General features: G+C 42.1%; 1 protein-coding gene across 1 annotated transcript in view; it reads right to left on the bottom strand.

Moving 5' to 3' along the window:
• Positions 1–15,014, bottom strand: part of LOC311226541 (ras/Rap GTPase-activating protein SynGAP-like) — a gene marked incomplete at its 3' end in the record, with an annotated part of 153,477 nt that overhangs the window by 73,128 nt on the left and 65,335 nt on the right. Inside the window, exons 7-11 of the mRNA XM_084311961.1 lie at positions 14,080–14,224; positions 8,449–8,593; positions 3,317–3,553; positions 1,136–1,337; positions 2–192 (exon numbers count right to left, since the gene is read on the bottom strand). Coding sequence (XP_084168087.1) covers positions 2–192; positions 1,136–1,337; positions 3,317–3,553; positions 8,449–8,593; positions 14,080–14,224 — 920 coding nt within the window. The remainder of the gene's footprint in view (position 1; positions 193–1,135; positions 1,338–3,316; positions 3,554–8,448; positions 8,594–14,079; positions 14,225–15,014) is intronic.

The following is a 15,014-nucleotide window of genomic DNA, read 5'->3' as shown; positions in this document are numbered from 1 at the left end:
CCTGTTCAAGTCCCGCATCATAAGGCTTTGAAAGTCGGAGGACATGAGGCGGTTGAAAGAGGGCCGTGAGAAGAGCCTGTCCTTCTGTCTCTCTGGCTGGTGGCTGGCCGGCATGTGGAGCTGAGGGTTCCGCAGGGCCACACTGATGTCATTCAGGAGCCGCGGTAGGGGCCCGAGCTTCAGAATTGCATCCTGAAAGTGGCACAAAAAGATTTGAAACATGGAATCCATTATTTTCTTTCTCAACTAACTGAAATTGTGAGTATTTTATGGTAAGATTGGGCTGAGAGGGGAAAACACACTAGCCTATAGCGGGGTACATACTTGTCCCCAACTCATAAACTCCCATCCAAACTACCGGTTCTGTACAACATATAATAATAGTACACTTTATTTGTATAGCACCTTTCATACAGAAACTGCAGCTCAAAGCACTTCACAACAGAAAAAGACAGGCATAAAATTAGCACATAAAGTGCAGACATATAAAATCACAGTTTTTCACATTAGGATCTAACATCCCAACAGGCCACCTTGTTTATGGTTTGATTCTGTTTTAAATAGACAATAATAAAAAGAGTAAGATATAATAGAATAAAGTAAAATATTGCTCACAAGTGCAGACATATGAAATCACAGTTTTTTACAGTGCAATAAAATTGTTCTGGATTACTGTTTAACAGTTTAAAGTAGGGATGTCCGATATTATCGGCCTACCGATATTGGCATTAAAATGTAATATCGGAAAATATCGGTAGGCCTATCGGTTTTCAAAAATAATTTATTTTATTTTATATTTATTCAACCTTTATTTACCCAGGCAAGCAAGTAAGAACAAATTCTTATGTTATTTATTGTCAACAGTATGCATAATGTTGTGTTAATTCCACAACAAGAGATGTGTAATGTTAATTACCTGAAATTATTCCGTTTTTTGGGGGGGGGGGGGGGGGGGGGGGGGGGGACCCTGCATATATCGGTATCGGTTGATATCGGAATCGGAAATTAAGAGTTGGACAATATTGGTATATCGGATATCGGTAAAAAGCCAATATCGAACATCCCTATTTAAAGTCATCTTTACCTTCTCATATACACAACATATAACTAAGTGACTTTGTCACACATGTACTACCTTGCTGAGCTGACCCATGACCTCCCATAGTAAGCTGTGGAGCTGGGACAGCTCTCTTCCCAGGTCAATGTAGCCTTCAAACCCCCCGGCGTTGCCTCCAGTCTCCATGTTGGAGATCTCGTAGAGGAACTGTTGCATGGAGCCCCACTCCATCTCCAAGAACTCGTTCATGAAATACATGTATTCCTCCTTGGGTCCGAACCTGCAGAGTTCAGAAGGCAGAAGATGGTGTGAAAGTCAAGACGGAGAAACACGAGGGCAGAGTGTGAGAGAGAGAGAGAGAGAGAGAGAGAGAGAGAGAGAGAGAGAGAGAGAGAGAGAGAGAGAGAGAGAGAGCAGAGTGTGAGAGAGAGAGAGAGAGAGAGAGAGAGATTTTTTGATTTTATAAAAAACTTAATTTTTTACTAAAACTACAAATGATGAAACTCTCAGCACCACACTCAAACCACCACGCCATCGCTCCACCATACACACGCATGCGCACAGAGAGAGAGAGAGAGAGAGAGAGAGAGAGAGAGAGAGAGAGAGAGAGAGAGAGAGAGAGAGAGAGAGAGAGAGAGAGAGAGAGGATAGGGTGAATGTGTAAAGGTTCCACGTGTATAGGCTTCAGATCTTTCTGAAATTCCTTCCTTGTCTAGTGGAAATCTTTTATATATTTAATATTGTTGTGTAGGTACAGTAGCGAATTCGGGGGGCAGCTGGGAATCGAACCTGGGTCGCCCAAACTACAGGCAACAGCGCTAACCAGTCAACTAAAGGGTCCGACCCAAGGGGCTAGATCAGGGGTGGCCAACCCGCGGCTCGTGAGCCGCATGCGGCTCTTTGCCCGTCAATGTGCGGCTCTTCCATCCATAAAAAAATAAATAAAAAAGTTATAATGTTTTTTTTTCCTTTTTTTTTCACTCATTCCATAAGGACGTAGAATAAACATTTTTTTTTTTTTTTTTTTTAATGGTCCACTTGCATGTTCTTGTTATCTGAATCTAGGGACATAGTGTGTCTGTTACTAGGCTTGAGTAAATTGTAATGAACCAAAGGAGAATATCAATTCTATTTAAACAAAAAAATTATCTTTGACTGTGAATAACACCATGCTAAAATTGACCAGACCTGAAAAATCTAAGCAAATGAATAGAGGGAAGATGATTAAACAGAAGGTTTTGTAGATACAGTACTGAATTCTGCCATCTTTTTTATAATGTAAATTTCTCCACCATTTTTCATCGTATTGCAACACCGTTTTTTGCAAGACGTTCACAGAAAGGTAGAGAAACTAACTGCGTTCTGTTTTATGTCAATAACGTTCAGGTTTGTGGGAGATAATCCCAAAAAATAAGAGAGATAAAAAAGTAAATCCAGAAGTCAGATGATTGACAGGGGCTGTGTGAGCTGGGTAGGGTCGTTTTTCAAAATTCGAAAGCCCTGAGTCTCTTCCTTCAAAAGACTACACTCACTTTTGGCTGTGCCACTTCCTCCTGTCAATATGCGCCGGTTTCCGACTCAATGCCCTGAGATTTCTATAATCTTATATTTCACTAATAACAGTTAAAATAATTGGTAAACAAACGTAATGCTGAAAATATACACTTTTACTGTATATCTCGGGCTTAGCCCAAGCCCAAATTAAAAAGACATTAGCAACTTCAGAGGCCAGAGGGTGGGACATATAAACACATTTACTATCAAATAGCATTGTGAGGCTGAACAACAGGACCAATTGACTATACATGTGCTTAATTTTTTTTAAATAAACATTCTTTTTTTTAAATGGCTAAAAGTGATTTTGTAATTTTGCAACCGTGGGTCTCACAGGGTACTTTTAACCCTGTGAGGCCCAAATAAAAAAAGACATTAGCAACTTCAGAGGCCAGAGGGTGAGACCTATAAACACATGAAGGGTGCCGTGACTGAAAAAAAAGGTTGAGAAACGCTGGGTATATGGTGTGGCTCTTTGTGGTACCATAGTCATTTTTGTGGCTTTTAGTCTCTGACTGGTTGGCCACCCCTGGGCTAGATGCTTCGCATCTATGACAGCGTGTGTCTGTTATATGACAGCAACACTTAAGAGGTGTATTAGGTCATATAGAATGACTTTTGAGGTAAAGCACTTGCAGCAGTTTTGCTCAAATAATTTGACATACCAACAGATGGCGCCGTGGCGTGCAAGGCATGGTGACTCACTTGTTGAAGCTGGCCAGGTTCTGTATGACCTTGGCGATGAGCGTGAGCGTGCGGGAGGTGCGCTCTGCGGGGTACTCCTGGGTCAGGTTGAAGAGGGAAGGTGACATGATGGCGGGACACATGAAGCGGAGGAACAGGGAGGAGCTTATCAGACTGTCGGCCAGGTCTTCCCTTCCCCGTTCGGCGCACCTCGCTCTCCACGAGGCGAACACCTCCTTCAGCTCCCGAGGAAATATGCTGCGGTTGGGAAACGTGACGTGTTACCATCCGCCATGAAAGAGATGTTCGATGACATTCACTGTGTAATCAAAACCTCTCGGGTGTTCCGAAAACAACAAGTTAATTACTTCAACAATTAACTTTTATATATATATTTTTTTTTTTATATTTATTTTGCATTTATTAAAAAAAACATTTTGGACTTTATGGTGTTTTTGTTTTGTTCTTGGATTATTGTGATGTTTCATCTTGACTTGTTTAAAGAAGATGTGTCCGGTCCATGGGGACATTAACTTTGTTGTCGGGCCTTACAAATAAATTAGATTTGATTTGATTTGATTTAACTAATTGTAAAATGTTCTTATGTACCCCAGTTGCTATTGCATGTACATATTTGTGTTTTATTACACGTATAGCCTATGTACATACATACCAACTATTTTGCCTGTTTTATTCTCCACCCATAGATCATCCATAGCAACACTACTATCACCGACATCTAAGAAGGGAGATCCCCCCTTGAACGGCCCTTCTAAGGTTTCTCCCCTCCACATTGCCTGTGGTGCTTTTTTACCTATTGCTAGGTTTTTAGTGAGTTTTTCCTCTTACCTTCGCTGGGGTATGTCTGGAAGTGTTGCATTTATTTATTTAACATTTTATTTTGGATTTCATGGTGTTTTTTGTTTTGTTATTGATTTATTGTGATGTTTCTTCTTGACTTGTTTAAAGAAGACGTGTCCGGCCCATGGGGACATTAACGTGTGTTGTCGGGCCTTACAAATAAATTTGATTTTATTTTATTTGAAGCACGTTTTGAATAGGCACACATGTGAGAGGGGGGAGTTCTCAATTACATCAAAGTTGACTTAATGTAAGGATTTTTTTTAAGGAACAGTACTGTGATTTTTATTTAAAAAATGTACCCTTTCAGATGTAAAATCACACTGGTTCTAATGATGTTGTCACAATGGCTACTGGCCAATGAAAGCACACTCCTATGCAGAGAGTTGGACGGCGTCATCACTGCCCAAACAGGAAGTAAAATAGCCAGTGTTGCCTTTATTCTTGTTATTACCCCTTAACACATCCCACGCCGGAAACGGCTCACGACGTGTTTCAAGTTCATGCGAATTCTGCCAATCCACGGCGTACGACGTTATTGAGATCATATTTAATTTTTTCGCCATGTTATTCATAATTCCCTCACGGAGCCTCGTCTGATGCAGTGGGAGCATGCACAACTCTGCAACCCTTCAATACTGCCACCTGGTGGATGATCGGCGAGTTGCCAAACCGGAATTGGACGAGTCGATATCGGTGCGTCTGGGAAATGCGTCCGGCACTCGCATATTGTTGCGGGACTGTATACACACGTCCGTGTGTAGCGATCGCTGTCATAACGCAATAATCGATACGATTTGGCCGTGTATTATGATTATACAAACCGGAAATGGATTTAGGAGGTCGCCGTCAAATAAGTGGGATCTTTTTCCTCCAGTCTCATTGTCGAACGGTAAGAGGACACTGACGTCATTTTCAGCGCGTTTGTTTATTATTATCCATGCAAACTGCTCTGATCAATATATCACCCATACTACATAAAGCATTTACTGATGATCACGGAATTATAAACGACCCCCCCCCCCCCCGTTCATCCGCGCATGATCAGTCATAACGTTTAGGATCATGTACAGTTGAAATTTTTAATATAGCGTGTATCGCCAACAAACGGCATTTGATAATCTATATATGCGTTTATGCCTATATCTCATGTTCTAGGAATTACTGCAGAAAACGATAAAAACATATTTATATTCTAGATGGTATTTTCGTATGAATCTATGAATGAAAAAGTAAAACGTTCCTACTGTACATCCTGAACGATAGATAATCGATGTTGAATGGGCCATAGTAATGTCAATTTAGCAATACAATTTTAAAAGTTATAGCCCTGCAAAGAAGGTGAACATCTCCATAGGTTTACAGTGCTGGCAGAGAGTGGTATAAGATGCTCAAATTGCGTGGCAGGGAATGTGTTAACATATTGAATAAATAATTATATTATTGTTCCCCCCATATTTATTTAGTCTCTTTTATAAATAACCGAAAGTTAGTTGAAAAAGTCGATCATTACATTTCACGGTATCTGTGCAGCCTTGTTTATTCCCCGTCTCCATGGAAATGATGATGAACGCAGCCATAAAGGTATTGTTTCCTGGGGCAGGAAAGACACAGCACTATAGTCTGTTTACTTTTCGAATAACTACATCACTGCATAAAGTTATCAGTGATACTCTGTATACACCCAATTCAACGTTATAGCTGCATTTACTTTCAAACTCATTGGTTGCGGATGTCCCGATTTGGTACAGATTTTTGCTCTCTTGGGCAGAGGTGTTTCGGAAGCTATGGTACAGGCTTAGAGACAGCTCTGTGTATGAGGGTGCATTGAAAGCTATAGATTGGTAGAATTCTAAGGTAGAATTTTTGGGGGAAAATCCAAAGAAACCAGACAAATCCTATTATATATCACACCTTAACTCTTTCTGCACCATACCCGAGTATAGTCGGGTTTCGCCGCCATGCGTTGAGCGCCAAAACACGAGTATACTCAGGTTTTGATCCTTTGATATTTTTCCTTTGATCCCCGTTCTATACACTCAGCCGGAGCTCCCTAGGTCTCCCTGGCTCATCTGCCTACGTTGGAATTGCAATGACGATCAAATCTCACCAGGTGGCAGTATCGCCTACCTTTTGAACTGGGAACTGGGGATATCACTTGTCTTGTGATCCACTCCGGCAGTTTCAGCGTAGGAGTGGATCACATCATAGCAATCGGTGGAAGATTTGGTGCCTCAGAGCTATTATTTCCCGTATGGTAGCCATGCCCAATATACACGAGTAATTGCGATCGCCATGGGATCTACTGGGATTTATTCATTTTGGAGTACTTTCTGACTGAGGTAAGGTCTATCTTTTCTTTAGGTAAAACATGCTTCTGTACCGATCACAGTGTCGTAGTTTACCGGACGTAAAACTTGCTTTTGGTAACGATCACAGTTTTGAGTTAAAACGACCCCTCCCCTTGATGATTTTGTGAGGACACATATGTACATGGTATATACCTTTGATTTGGAAGTATTTGGGGTTTCGGGCAAGCAACCAGAACGATTTGGGCATATTGCATATAACGTGCCATATCTCGCGATCTATGAAAAAATACTGGATTATTTTGGAAAGGGCCGATGTTTAGCGTGTAATAGTGCACAAACTACAGTACAGTATGTAGAAATGAACTCGTTAGTCAGTGATGGTCTATGAACAATGCCTGTCAAATGAGCCATACTATTGTCTCCATAGCTATAATACAGAACACATGATGGGTCTGCAAACAATAACGCTGGTGCCATTGAGTAAAGATGGGAAAAGGGCGTGGCACTCAATGAGTTAAGGTTAGACAGCCTTTTTTCTTTAGTTGATTTTGAGATTCTTTTTATATTTAGCTTCCTTAACTCATTGGGCGCCGGCCATTAGCCTTATCCTTATAGCTAACGCGCCAGGTTTCCATAGCCTAATTTCACTGTGCGTCACTATGTTTGGAGAGCTATATGTATATTCTATATTATAGCTATGGAGACAATACTATGGTCATTTGACAGTGACTTTCTTCCGTCGAACATGCAAAAAATAGATCATTCTTTCATGTATACGTTCACGAGTTATCCTGTGGTGAATATTGTATAGTTTAGGAGTGATCCGGGCTAATTCCTGAAAAGCTGAATTATAGGGCGCTACGTGTATTCTACTATAAGCGTTGGCGTTTCTTGCATGGACACGCTACTATTTCCAAATCAAATGTATATAATAGGTATTATGTTTCATCATGAATGCATGAAAGGGGGGGGTCGTTTTTTTATGCTTTGATCGCCAGTAACAGCATTAGTTTTGAACACCACACACGCTGATCAGCTGGATCGATATGAAAATATTGTAGGATCAAGGTGGAATTGACGTCAGATAGTCCTTACCTTTGATCTGGGTTATTCCAAAAAGAATATTCCAATTGTCTGATCGCAATTTCCAGTATTGATGTCCATCTGGTTCCGGACATAATTTGGCACAACTTATGGATCGAGTGTGCTAGATGCATTTCGAAGTGGTCGGATGAAGCAATTTACTTGGCTCCGTCTAAATTCTGCACCCAGAGGGGTTTAAATGTAACACAGGGTCTGGAACAGGGTTTCAAAGGGTGGGCGATACTGCCACCTAGCAGGATCTGGCCAGTACTGCATTTCTGGCGCTTAGTATGGCTTTCAGCTGTAACATATAGGTCCGTGAGTGTAATATTGATATTAAAATAGAAAAAAAAGGAAAAACAATCCAAAAACATAATATTACGTGTTTGGCGCCCAACGGTTGTCGAGCAAACGCGTAAGAATGAGTTAATGTCTTATTTCAAACTAGTGGCAATAAAATATCGAAAACACACAATTAGTTGTTTATTTTACTTCATTTTGTCTGATTGTGTCCATAAATCACAATTACAATACAGAACTTTGAGGGCGTTTTCCCCCAAAAAATAAATGTATGCGTTTTTCTTACATGTAAGAGATGAAATATCCATTTCCCTAGCACCTACACACACCATACTTTCCACAGTTCTTCCTATCTATACCCTGCTTCTTTTTACAGTGGATTTAATTACAGCATATGTAATTAGGTAACGCCTATTTTGCATATATAAACATAAAATCTCAGAAAACTTGCAATACATTTTTTCTTAGTTCACCTAGGCTGTCTCACCTTAAACATGTTTCTAGGTCCACAACGGGCTAATTTAAACTTTCTTTTCCCTCTCTCCAATTACAAATATATCGTGGGTTACTGGGTGGTCCAAGGGTGGTTATACTGACCAAAGGGAATTGATAATCTTGCAGAGTGCCAGCTCACAACACATGCGAAGATTGGCTTGATGGTCTGCGAGGACTGAGGGAGGGATACGCATGGGGTCCACCTCACAGTTCTCCTCAGACTCGTATAAGGCTCGAATAAAGTCACCTGTAAAAAAGAAGTATATTAAGTATATTATTGCCTATTATACAGCATTCACTTCTGACCACACAATGTGATTGGTCGAGAATAATTCCATGTGTACTGTACAGTACTGTATATAACCACAATATAAGAACTTGTCACTTACAACTTGAATGATATTATGCTGCCTAGTCACACATGTCACTGATATCATAAGCTAAATGTTGGCATGAGATAAACAACACAAGTGATATTCAACACAAATAATTTATAAATGTTATTCCCTAAGGGATGGGTATCAAAAGTGTTACAATCACATAACCAACCGGTTAATGTTTTGATAAAAAGAGAATTCCTGTCTTCTTGTCTTGTGATGTTCATATGGTTGAGATCACCCTGTGCCAGTCGTTTGTGGCGCCCGTCCCCCAGCAGGGATTCAGGAGGTCTAATCTCAAATGCCATTTGATGTTCACTGAAGTGGCTCCTTAATTTAAACCAAGGCGGCGGCTGCTTGGATCCGTGTCGTGGTGAAATTGAAATTTGATACGTTGTTCACTCAGGTTTCCAGCCGTCATTTGGCAACATTTCAACTCTCTTGGCAACTCTGAACAACAATGCCACACTCTGTGATCTGAACGGTGTTGCTAGGTTACAGTCCATAGATGGAGCTCACTAAGTGGGTGGGAGAGCGATGATCACTCAGTATTGAGGAGCTACTGTAATGTAGGACCCAGTGGGTGAATGAATGAATGAATGAATGAAAACTTTATTTAACAGATTGCAGAATGGGTACAATACAGTACGGCTCAATACATACAATTGTTAAGGGGATGCAGACCTGAGAAAGACGTTTGTCTTGTTTCCATCAGGGTCCCCCATTTTCAATTCATATAGACATTTATGACATACACAACATACATGACATTTATGGCATAGGGACATACTGTATAGGTATTTAGTACTGATACATTTGTGACATAAGCGGTATTCAAATATACAGTACTGTTACCCCTAGATCCTAGACAGAGTATATACATATGATGGGGAGGGGACTGTACATTAGGAGGGGGTGGGTGGGTGGGAGGGCAATATACATACGGCGGGGAGGGAATATATACATGCGGTGGGGAGGAGACTGTCTATTAGGAGGTGGTGGGGGTTTTGGGCATTTACGGTGGCCAGTTTCGAATTGCAGCCTCCCGTAGGTGCTCTTTAAGAGCGGTTTTGAATGTGGGCAGGGATTCACATTCCTTTACAGCTTTGGGTAGGGCGTTCCACATTGTTGTGGCATAATTGCGAAACGTGTTTAGTCCCTTGTTTGAGCCGAATCTGGGTTTAACATGATTTGTTGAGCTTCCTCTGGTGTAGTGGTTGTGGTATTCACTGACCTTTGGGAAGTATTTTGACATGTACATGGGCACCCCGGTCGTATAGTGTATCTTGTAGACCAGGCCCATTGCAAGTTGCTGTACTCTGTCGTCTACTCTAAGCCATCCTAGGTTGTCAAAGTGGGCAGGGGTGAGGTGGGTTCTGGGGTTCAGGTCAAGTAGTAGTCTGACCAGTTTGTTTTGTGATGTTTGTAATTTTGTTTTAAGCGCCTTTGAGGTGCTTTGGTACCATGAGGTGCACGCATAGTCATAGTACCCTTGAATGAGTGCTCCTGCCAGAGTCTTCAGGGTATTCTTGTTTACCAGAGAGGAGATCCGGTACAAGAATCTAGTTCGTTGGTTGACTTTTTTTATTACATTGGATGCCATTTTGTCACAGGAGAGATTTGCCTCTAGGATGGAACCCAGGTAGGTAATTTTGTCTTTCCTTGTGACAATATTGTCACCCACTGTGACTGAGAAGCCGTCGGTCTTGCTGAGTTTGTTATTTGAACCGAAGAGAATGGACTCTGTTTTGCCCATGTGTAATGATAGTTTGTTATCAGCGAGCCATATGCAGATTTTGCCTAGTTCCGTGCTGAGGGTTTTTTCAACCTGCAACTTGTTCTTGTCAGAGACCAGCAGGGCTGAGTCGTCCGCAAACAGGAACAAGTTGCAGTCACAGGCTGACGACATGTCATTTGCATAAATTAGGAAGAGTAGCGGTCCTCAAACACTTGTCAGTGTTTGAGATGCTCTTTTGCATACCATATGTCCCATATCCAATGACCAGAACACTCAGATCAAGTCGTTAAGTGGGTAGAAGTTAGGTTTGAGATTGGGCCAGTGTCTCACTCAAGGACATTTTGACAGGGATAGCCAATGTCTTGTCACATTATGAATTGAAAATGGGGGACCCTGATGTAAACAAGACGAAAGTCTTTCTCTGGTCTGCATCCCCTTAACTCTTTCAGTGCCACTCACGAGATTTATCGTGTTTTTTTATAGGTGGTTGCTAGCCACTCACGAGATTTCTCGGATTTTTATTTATTTATTTATTTTTTGCGATCTGAAACATCACCCGAGCCTACCCGAGTATAGCCGAGGGGCTAGGTTACAGTCCATAGATGGAGCTCACTAAGTGGGTGGGAGAGCGATGATCACTCAGTATTGAGGAGCTACTGTAATGTAGGACCCAGTGGGTGAATGAATGAATGAATGAATGAAAACTTTATTTAACAGATTGCAGAATGGGTACAATACAGTACGGCTCAATACATACAATTGTTAAGGGGATGCAGACCTGAGAAAGACGTTTGTCTTGTTTCCATCAGGGTCCCCCATTTTCAATTCATATAGACATTTATGACATACACAACATACATGACATTTATGGCATAGGGACATACTGTATAGGTATTTAGTACTGATACATTTGTGACATAAGCGGTATTCAAATATACAGTACTGTTACCCCTAGATCCTAGACAGAGTATATACATATGATGGGGAGGGGACTGTACATTAGGAGGGGGTGGGTGGGTGGGAGGGCAATATACATACGGCGGGGAGGGAATATATACATGCGGTGGGGAGGAGACTGTCTATTAGGAGGTGGTGGGGGTTTTGGGCATTTACGGTGGCCAGTTTCGAATTGCAGCCTCCCGTAGGTGCTCTTTAAGAGCGGTTTTGAATGTGGGCAGGGATTCACATTCCTTTACAGCTTTGGGTAGGGCGTTCCACATTGTTGTGGCATAATTGCGAAACGTGTTTAGTCCCTTGTTTGAGCCGAATCTGGGTTTAACATGATTTGTTGAGCTTCCTCTGGTGTAGTGGTTGTGGTATTCACTGACCTTTGGGAAGTATTTTGACATGTACATGGGCACCCCGGTCGTATAGTGTATCTTGTAGACCAGGCCCATTGCAAGTTGCTGTACTCTGTCGTCTACTCTAAGCCATCCTAGGTTGTCAAAGTGGGCAGGGGTGAGGTGGGTTCTGGGGTTCAGGTCAAGTAGTAGTCTGACCAGTTTGTTTTGTGATGTTTGTAATTTTGTTTTAAGCGCCTTTGAGGTGCTTTGGTACCATGAGGTGCACGCATAGTCATAGTACCCTTGAATGAGTGCTCCTGCCAGAGTCTTCAGGGTATTCTTGTTTACCAGAGAGGAGATCCGGTACAAGAATCTAGTTCGTTGGTTGACTTTTTTTTATTACATTGGATGCCATTTTGTCACAGGAGAGATTTGCCTCTAGGATGGAACCCAGGTAGGTAATTTTGTCTTTCCTTGTGACAATATTGTCACCCACTGTGACTGAGAAGCCGTCGGTCTTGCTGAGTTTGTTATTTGAACCGAAGAGAATGGACTCTGTTTTGCCCATGTGTAATGATAGTTTGTTATCAGCGAGCCATATGCAGATTTTGCCTAGTTCCGTGCTGAGGGTTTTTTCAACCTGCAACTTGTTCTTGTCAGAGACCAGCAGGGCTGAGTCGTCCGCAAACAGGAACAAGTTGCAGTCACAGGCTGACGACATGTCATTTGCATAAATTAGGAAGAGTAGCGGTCCTCAAACACTTGTCAGTGTTTGAGATGCTCTTTTGCATACCATATGTCCCATATCCAATGACCAGAACACTCAGATCAAGTCGTTAAGTGGGTAGAAGTTAGGTTTGAGATTGGGCCAGTGTCTCACTCAAGGACATTTTGACAGGGATAGCCAATGTCTTGTCACATTATGAATTGAAAATGGGGGACCCTGATGTAAACAAGACGAAAGTCTTTCTCTGGTCTGCATCCCCTTAACTCTTTCAGTGCCACTCACGAGATTTATCGTGTTTTTTTATAGGTGGTTGCTAGCCACTCACGAGATTTCTCGGATTTTTATTTATTTATTTATTTTTTGCGATCTGAAACATCACCCGAGCCTACCCGAGTATAGCCGAGGGGCGCCGACGATCACTGTGGAAAAAAGCGCCCCCTGTCGTCTCCCAGATGACATAAGTGATTTTGGAATGGACTCAATGAAAATGAATGGGGAAAAAAATCCGGTACTCCACATTTTCCAGTTCACTGATCCAGCCGGGGTTACTAGAGTTCATTCTGGAGCCTCTGATCCCCGCGGATCATGGAGTTCTACTGTATCGCGTTGGATCCATACACGTATCGATTTTTTCGAATGGTGATCAGGAATTGGAATATACCAGTTGGATACCATCTGCTGTCAGGTAAGGACTCTATGTTATCAGTGGTAGGATAATCAGAGTAAGTTTGATGAAGTTATAAGCTGTTTTGTGAAATGCCTTCTTTCGGTTTCACTGTAAAAGTCCGAGAGGAAATCAACGGGGCGATTATCAGTGCGCGGCCGTAATGTGCGTGCGTGCACGTATAATATTGATCATCTAGCGTTTATTTGAAAACGATTCATAAAAAGGCCGACGAATATCAACGTTGTGGAATATTCCACTAAAAGACGATTTTCATAGAATGCTCCAGAATGAGCTGTTTTTTATATCAAAACGGGGGCTTTTCTAACTGCTCTGAAACGGCAACGACGCGATAAAAAAACAATCTGCCTTCACAGCACTGACTGGAAAATAGTCTTTGATAATGCGATGGGCAGATTAGACACATAGCCATAATTTAAAACATAGATTAGGCGATATTAACGTTAACATTGGCGCCGATGGTGGCATTCAAGCGGTAAAACGGAAAACCAGGCGTGGCGCTGAAAGTGTTAACAATTGTGTGTATTGAGCTGTACTGTACTGTACCCATTCTGCAATCTGTTAATTCAAGTTTTCAATCAATCAATCAAACAGGAATATGTACTTGGGACCGTTAAAGGGACACAGGAACATTATGGGAGATGCCTTTACCGTCTTCTCCAGAGTCAGACAGGAAGATGTATCCGCTTCTATTAATTTGTGCTAAGCTAGGCTAGCTTGCAGACGGAGATAGCTTTCTACTAAATGCAGAGAAGAAATTGGTATCCATCTTCTGGCTCTGGAGAAGACAGTGAGCGCATTTCCCATGTTGGTGTGTCCCTTTAAGTCTCTCGAAACACCAGTGAATACTCTGTACTGTTATTTAGCACACTTAATAAGAACTCCACTGCAAAAAGTAGGCAACAGCGTACAAATCGTATTACCTATAGCATCCTTGAGGTACCTGTGACCTATCAATTTGAGGTATTCTTCCACGGCCTTGGTAGCTAGGGTGTTCTCTCGAAAGATCAGATGCTCCCGATCCATGAATCGATCCACCTCGCACATGGCCATGTCAGACAGGAACTCCTGAGGGGAGGTTACAACTGCAGTCAGCGACTTGTGTTTTTATGGCAAAAGAAAAAAGTGTTATGCACGTTAGTATTCCAATATCCAAGTTCAAGTTTCAAGTTTGCTTTTATTTGTCATGTATAAAGTGCATGTACATTACAGTGAAATGCTTGGTTCTGTATGAGCCCCTGAGAATGTGCTTCATACAATAAAAATATAAGTAAGTAAAACAGGAATAAAGTCCCAACACTATACAAATATACAATATACAATATACAACTAAAGTACAATGAAGTAAAAATGCGGGGCGGCTGGGTGGCGTAGCGGAAATTGCGCTTGTCACCAATGCAAGAGACTCCGGTCTCGACTCCCCGAGTCAGCGTTGCCTCCGGCTTGGGCCAGTCGTCATACTATCTCAATTGGCAGAGGTAGCGGGTGGAAAGTCGATGGGTGGGGATTGGACGTTGTGGACAGCGACTCCTACAGGTCGGTTGGGTGACGCCTGTACAGCAGAGACAGGAAGTATCGGGGGCAGCGTGAGCCTCCCACGCGTTACTCCTCGCCATTGAGAGTCCGCGCTGTCTGGTGAAAAGATGCGACAGGCGGCCTCCTCGTGTACCGGAGGGGACACGTGATGCAAGGCTTCTATCCTCACTACAGCCGACCAGTGGGAGGCATACTCTAGCAACGTTCAAGACAGGCGAGGGGAGAATTGAAGGGGAGAATTGGCGATATGAAATTGGGATGGGAGAAAAAATTGAAAAATAAGGAGAAAAAGTGGATCAAAAAATAAAATGAAGTAAAAATG

The sequence above is a fragment of the Notolepis coatsorum genome (assembly GCF_963971535.1).
Source record: "Notolepis coatsorum genome assembly, chromosome: 4".
NCBI lineage: Eukaryota > Metazoa > Chordata > Actinopteri > Aulopiformes > Paralepididae > Notolepis > Notolepis coatsorum.
Note: the sequence above shows the minus strand (reverse complement) of the source record. Positions and strands in the feature narration are given on the sequence as shown.